Source organism: Echinops telfairi, unplaced genomic scaffold, assembly GCF_000313985.2.
Source record: "Echinops telfairi isolate 266 unplaced genomic scaffold, ASM31398v2 ScPeMD7_7417;HRSCAF=8455, whole genome shotgun sequence".
NCBI lineage: Eukaryota > Metazoa > Chordata > Mammalia > Afrosoricida > Tenrecidae > Echinops > Echinops telfairi.
This window is the reverse complement of record NW_022111317.1, coordinates 5649849-5656480: the sequence shown is the minus strand read 5'-3', so window position 1 is coordinate 5656480 and position 6632 is coordinate 5649849. Positions and strand designations below refer to the sequence as shown.

At 59.2% G+C, this 6632-nt stretch overlaps 2 protein-coding genes across 3 annotated transcripts in view; one reads left to right on the top strand and one right to left on the bottom strand.

Annotated features, from left to right (window-relative positions):
* CDCA5 (cell division cycle associated 5) overlaps nucleotides 1-3038 on the bottom strand; it is a 5330-nt gene extending 2292 nt beyond the window's left edge. Inside the window, exons 1-4 of the mRNA XM_045297172.1 lie at nucleotides 2993-3038; nucleotides 2666-2760; nucleotides 2519-2584; nucleotides 2390-2433 (exon numbers count right to left, since the gene is read on the bottom strand). Coding sequence (XP_045153107.1) covers nucleotides 2390-2433; nucleotides 2519-2584; nucleotides 2666-2760; nucleotides 2993-3038 — 251 coding nt within the window. The remainder of the gene's footprint in view (nucleotides 1-2389; nucleotides 2434-2518; nucleotides 2585-2665; nucleotides 2761-2992) is intronic.
* A 218-nt stretch (nucleotides 3039-3256) lies between these two features.
* The window catches only part of ZFPL1 (zinc finger protein like 1), a 4252-nt gene continuing 876 nt past the window's right edge, over nucleotides 3257-6632 (top strand). The window contains exons 1-7 of one of the 2 annotated variants that reach the window (XM_045297352.1): nucleotides 3257-3319; nucleotides 3716-3825; nucleotides 4107-4218; nucleotides 5630-5823; nucleotides 5912-5984; nucleotides 6064-6210; nucleotides 6437-6560. In XM_045297352.1, coding sequence (XP_045153287.1) covers nucleotides 3724-3825; nucleotides 4107-4218; nucleotides 5630-5823; nucleotides 5912-5984; nucleotides 6064-6210; nucleotides 6437-6560 — 752 coding nt within the window. In that variant the 5' untranslated portion in view covers nucleotides 3257-3319; nucleotides 3716-3723. Of the gene's footprint in view, nucleotides 3394-3715; nucleotides 3826-4106; nucleotides 4219-5629; nucleotides 5824-5911; nucleotides 5985-6063; nucleotides 6211-6436; nucleotides 6561-6632 lie in introns of both variants that reach the window. The other variant, XM_004713520.2, reaches the window with a different exon arrangement.

The window sequence follows — 6632 nt, the reverse complement described above, 5'->3', positions numbered from 1 at the left end:
CAGTGTAGGCAACATCGAGGTGACATTTAAGATGGGATTTCACGGTCAGGAGGTGAGTTGTGTGGGCACGTGAGATGAAGCATCCCAGGCAGGGGGAGGAGACCAGAGGAGCGGCAATGAATAAATAACCGGAGGGGCTAGCAAGGTGGAGTGGGAGAGGCAACGGGGGCCTGTAGGCCCCTCTGAGAGCCCAGGGGCAGCTAGCAAGGCTGGGAACAGGAACGGCCTAACTAACAAGCATACTGAGATCCAGTGGCTGGTCCCCCAGGATTGCCGGCCCAGCTCAAAGGCCATTTCCTCTGGGAGGCCCTCCTGACCACCGAGCCTAGGCCAGCTCCTCTCGGGCACAATGACGGCCTCCAGCTCCTGTACAGTAACTACTGCCCTGGTAAACACAGTCCCCCTGGCTAGAATGGGGGCGAAGCCTTTGTCAGGTCTGGCCCCTCAGCAGGGGCTCAGTGAGTACCCACAGAATTAACAACATATATAGATCACGCGGGGCGGGAGGACAAATCCCATGGTTCTTAAAGGAAGCATACTGATCCAGAGAGAATTCCTGGCTGTAAGCTGGTGGGGGACGGTCAGGGCCTGGGGAGTCACGGGGATGGACACTGGCAGCTCTATCTGTCCAATGCCTCCTGACTATGGGTCCACCAGGGACACTGCGTGGCTGGTGTGGCGGGCACAGGCAGTCCAGCGTGCAAGGAGCTCCTGTTCTCATGGGGGAGCAGCAAACAGCGTGATGATGTAAGCATTGAGCTGCGGCCTCAAAGGTCAGCGGGTGAAACCATCAAGACCAATAGGAGGCTGCCTGCTCCCCCTCATATTAGCCTCAGAAACCCTATGCAGGGGCTCCGCTCTGAGGCGGGTGCCTTTTGTAAGAAGATTTGCAGAGAAAGGTGGGGCGGGGCAAGGGAAGGCGTTGGGCAAACACATTTAAGCCTCGTTCCTGAGGTGAGGCAGTCATCCGGGCGGGCAGGGCCAATCCGCCACCTTCCTAATGCTTCCGCCCTTTCATACAGTTTCCTCCGGTTGTGGTGACAACCCCCCTCCCCAACCATAAAATTATTTCTGTTGCTACGTCATCACTGCAATGTTGCTACTGTTATGAATCGGGCGACCCCTGTGAAAGGGTGTTAGATGACACACACACCCCCACTCCCCCAAAGGGTGGCAACCCAGGTTGTTTAGGCTTTTGTCTCTGGTTCTTGAAAACCATTGTCTAGACAGCCAGTAGCACTTAAACCTGTTGAAATGCAGCAGGCGCTCCAAGCCCCTACACAGACCGAAGGGAAGGGAGGGAAGGGGGGCAGCTGGAACCTATCCCAAATGTCCAGCTAGTCAACCGTGATCTCTCCTGGTTGAGCCTTCCTTCTCTTCGGATAAGGACGATCTGCACAGACAAGTCTCCCTGGACAATGGTAGCCCCCAAGCAGGGCCACTGAGCTTCCGCCTCAGCTTGGGGGCGGGGAGGTGACAGAGACTCATGGGGATGTTGGGGAAGGGAGAGCCTGGGGGGAACTGGAGTCACACTGACCCTTGCCCCTCTCACAATGTTCTTACCCGGCCACTGCCCCAAGGCAGACCCCCACCAGCTCACAACAGGATTCCTGTCCAACCCCATAACCGGTCTTGGGGACCCAATGCATCTATTCTTCCACCCACTCACCTCACTACCCCCAAAAGGCTTTCTACAACACCCAAGGACGAAGTCCAAGAGTCCGCTTCGGCCTCTCGGCCTGCAGCAGACCCCCAAAACAAGTTGCTATTCTCCCAACCTTGTGAGTGGCTTTGGACCTGGTCTTTGCAGACATAGCTTCTGTAGACCAGGGCACCCCACTTGTTGCTTTAGTTGCTTTTTTCTGCTGCAGAATGTCCACTGAATGACCTGGTCTGAATGAGATGAAGGGACCACACGTAGCCCCTAGTCCTTTATCCCCCTGCATGCTATGGTCATCCTGCGTTCATCTGTCATTCTCTCCGAGTGACTACAAGAAGTTTCATAAGCTCTTCAAAGGCAGGCACCTCTCACCCACCTCACCTGCAGGTATCCGCTTTTGAAAGAACCACAAGGTTTCCACTTAACTTAGAGTACTTGAAGCCATGTAACCACACAGCTCATGGTAAATAGAAGCCAAAAGAATAGGGGTTGGGAAGCAATAGTAGCTTCCACATAGCTTAGATTCAAAAGCTCTACAAAACCACCACAGTCAAAGGTAGAAGTGCGGAAGCCACCAGGAGCTAAATGTGCCAACACCAGGAGGTAAATGTGCCAAGTCCGCAGGGAGTAATAAACATTGAGAAGGCATGCACACCCCATTGTGTCAAAACAGCCTGCCCCGCCCCAGAATGTCTCCCATCCCACTCAACTCCGCAGGTGCAAACACACCCACTCACCCGAGGGCTCCTGCGAGGTGAGCAGACGGCCGGGATCTGTGGAGACAACACCATTTGATGGCACCAGCGGTCTCGGGCTAGGGCTTCCCATCCCACAAGGCCCCTAGCTTGCCCTCCTCACCTCCAACGTGTGAGCCACGATCTTCTTCAAGACGATGGGCTTTCGGGCTGGGGCGGCATGGGGAGTCTGGACAGGAGGAAAAGGGGAGAGTGAGCCCTCCATCCGTCCGGGTGCCTCGAGGCAAGGACGGAGAAAGCCCGGGCTCACCTTCGGCCAGATTTCGGGGACGGTGTTCTGGAGATCGGAGCCAGATTTCCGCTGGGATCTCCGCAGAGATCGGTTCGGAGATGAAGGCTGGGACCCTGGGAAGAGCGGGTAAGAGGATTTGGGGGCGGAAGGGCTCGAGGCGCTCGTCTAAAGAGCAAGTTGCGGAGAACGCGAGAACAGGTTCCCAAGTAGGCCCTTGGGAGCACCTTGGCAGGGCCGACAAGCCTGCCTCGCCCGCGGGGTTTCTCCGGGAGGAGGGGCCCCTCTACCCGGGGACGAAGAGCCCCAAACGGCCCGGCCCCGCCGCTCCCGCGCGCCTCCGCTCACCAGAACGTTGGGCGGCCCCTCCAGACCGCGTCTGCCTCTGAGACATAGCTGCTGCGGGGCTCGATGTCTTCCGCCACCGTGCCAGCCCTGGCTCGCGCCAAGCGGGAAGCCCGTTCGAATTACCCGCCCTCCTGGGAGGAAGCGGAAGTGACGTCAGGCGAACGCGCCGCCTCCCCGCTGCCCCACCCACTCGCAGCGCCAGCGTCGGCGGAGGTGTGGCGCACAGGCGCCGTGGCGTCATCAGCGCGCGCCGCACCCGGAAGAGACGTGGCAGCGGAGGGTTTACTCCGAGGGGCCAGAGCTATAGGGCACGGAGCGGGATCTCCGGTGAGCATAGTTCCCGCCGTTCCGCACCTCGAGCCACCGAACGCGCCCGGCGGGACCGGTTCCAGGGCCGATCGGTAACAAGGGCCGGAGAGGGGTCTGGGGAGACGGCGGAGGCGGGGCATAAAGGGGGTGGTGCTTGGGAGGGGCTCCTGGGGGCGGGACCTGTGGTGTGGAAGAGCCAGCTAGAGGGTAGGGGGGCCAGAATTCTGGAGCCGTGAGGGGTCGCTAGAGGCGGAGTTTCTGCAAGGGGCGTGGCCCGCCGGGCTGAGTAGAGGGGGTGGGCCGGAATGTGGGAGGTGTCTGGGGGCGTTGGAAATGGAAAGGAACTGACCTGGTGAGAGCCCAGTGGCCAACCCCAGAACCTGGCACCTTTCCAACTCCGGGCCCCTTCCCCAGGGTCGACCATGGGACTTTGCAAGTGTCCCAAGAGGAAGGTGACCAACCTGTTCTGCTTCGAACACCGGGTCAACGTCTGCGAGCACTGCCTGGTGGCCAACCACTCCAAGGTGGGACCTTCAGGGGAGCGGCCTCTTAGGACAGGCTTGTGTGCGCTCCCTCCCGGCCTGTGTCCCGGGAGCCCTCGAACTAGACTGGAAGCGCCAGCAGAGCCAAGCCTGGGGTCCTTTTGTTCATTGCCCCTAAAATAGGATCTGGCACAGGCGGGCGCACCCTAGATAACTGTTTGTGGATCCAACACATGGAAGGATGTCTCTCCTGTGTGATGAGAGAAGCAGTGAGCTGGGCCGTGGGGAGAGGGCTCCATCTGGGCTTCTCTCTCCTGCTCCAGTGCATCATCCAGTCCTACCTGCAGTGGCTCCAAGACAGTGACTACAACCCCAATTGCCGCCTGTGCAGCTTGCCCCTGACCAGCCGGGAGACAGTCCGCCTCATCTGCTATGGTGAGGTCTGGGCACCTTGGGAGGACCAGGGCAGCTGCAGGGGCCCACGGGGGACTGGTTTTCAGCCCCTCCCTTAAATAGCAGCTCCGTGAGACTCCCCAGCCTTCGAGGCCGAAACCCCAGATTCAAGTCCTCCAGCTGGGAACTCAGGCAAGTTGTCTGCCCATTGTAGACCAGTGTGCCAAAATGGAAATGCCTAGATCCTGCTCGCCACCTTTAGAGGGTGAAGGGAGAGCCCCAGTTTAGCTCACAGGTGTGGCTGTGAGCAGTAGCTGGCCAGACCAGTATGGGGCTTTCAGACACTCAGGCTCCCTGATTGATTCCTAGATTGAAAAAGAGAGAGGAGTTAATGTTGCCCAAGTTCAAGTGAGATCCTAAAGCGTTGGCAGACACCTGGGTCATGACCTTGATCAGACTGGTGCATAAGAGCCTTCCCTGCAGGGTTTACAGGCTGCAGTGCAAAAGAGCCAGCTCAGCACAGGTGTGTTCCTGAGCTGTGCGTAGACGCAGGGATGCACCGAACATTGCGTCTTTCTTTCTCTACTCGGTTGATACTGCACTCATTCGCAGTGGAGGGTGGTGAATAAGTACTCGCGTGGTTGGTAACAAAGGAGCCAGTTAAGCTGGGGGTGTAGGGCGGGGAGGAGACAGTGTGGTGGTGAGCAAGCTTGGGTCCACGTGAGGGGTCTTCTCAAAGATAAGTACACGTTCAGGGAAGTGTGCTGCTCAGCACAGCTGGAAGAAGTGGCATGTATGTGTGTGTTGGCATGTATGTATTTGATCACATGGATATGTGCCCGTTTTCTTGTGCTTATATGTTGAGGGGTCTTGATCATGTAGACGTTACGTGTTGGGCTGCCATCCTCGAAGTCATCCGTTCAGAACCACGAGCTATTCCTCAGGAGAAAAATGAGGCTTTCCACTCCCCGGAAAGAGCGACAGTCTTAGAAATCCACAAGGGCCCTTCTCAGCTGGGCAGAGCCTCCCGGGATGGTGTGAAGGGGATCTCCAGTGTGCTGGAGCAGGGCCCTGCCCTGGAGGGTGGCCATGAGTCAGCATCGACTCCATGGCAGCGAGTCTAGTAGTTTGGTTTGATGTTTGTGTTTAGGAACCTGTCCTGGAACTGTTCTTGATAAGCTGTTAGCCTGAGCAACCATGAGCTCAGGCCCAGAGGGGACTCTCTATCAGGCTAGCTGGCACCATCTTCCGTCCACCACCGTCTCTGGGGAGCTTGGTTGCATCTGCCTTGGCTCAGTCAGAGGGTGGTAGGCACAGAGCCTTGGGGGACACTGGGGAGATCAAGCTGGATGTAAGACTGGGACGGAAAGGTTTGGGGAGGTATATTTGTGCATCCAGGTTAGCAGCCACGGCTCCCTCTGAATGCCTTCCTCCTTGTTTTGTGGGTCCTAAGACCTCTTCCACTGGGCCTGCCTCAATGAGTGTGCCTCCCAGCTACCCAGAAACACAGCCCCTGCCGGCTACCAGTGCCCCAACTGCAATGGGCCCATCTTCCCACCCTCCAACCTGGCTGGCCCCGTCGCCTCCGCCCTGAGAGAGAAGCTGACCATGGTCAACTGGGCCCGGGCCGGACTGGGCCTTCCTCTGGTGAGAGGGACTCTGTCTGCACTGGGGCGGGGTGGGGGGTGGGCAGTGCATCCCTGGCCCAGCTGCTGACCCAGCTTCCTTCCTCCAGATCGACGAAGTGGCGAGCCCAGAGTCTGAGCCCCTCAATACCTCTGACTACTCCGACTGGTCCAGTTTCAGCGGTAAGTGGGGGTCCCCACCATATACCATTGAGGCCCTGGTTGCCCTGCCTTGCTGACACTTCTCCTCCTGCCCCCCCAGCCAGCGGGACCCCTGCACAAGAGGACGTAGCCAGTGCCTCCGCTGCCCCAGCCTTCTATAGCCAGGCCCCCCGGCCCCCGGCCACCCCTGGCCAGTTGGAGCAGCACACGGTGATCCACGTGGGCGGGCCTGAGTCCATGACCCACGGTGAGCCAGGGGCTTGCGCACTGGAGGAGGCTAAGAGGGGCAGGCAGTGGATCCAGAAGCCCCCGCGGAGGGACCCACTTCTCAACGTTCCAAGGGGGGCTCTGCCCAGCTGAGAAGGGCCAAGATCACCTGCCTCTCCTCTCCCTGACCCCTGCCCCCTGCCTGGAGCCAGTTGTCTCCTCTTCACATTGCTGCCTGCCCCCACCCCTTCCCCCCTCCCCACCAGCCTCCACCCCGAGAAAGGTGTATGACACGAGGGAAGACAACCTGGGCCCCGGCCTCGACGGGGACTGTGACGACGACAAGTACCGCCGCCGGCCTGCTCTGGGCTGGCTGGCGCAGCTGCTCAGGTACACGAGTGACCGGGAGGGGCAGGCCGAGGGCTGGGTGGGATCACAGGCTTCGCCAGGCTGACGCCCACG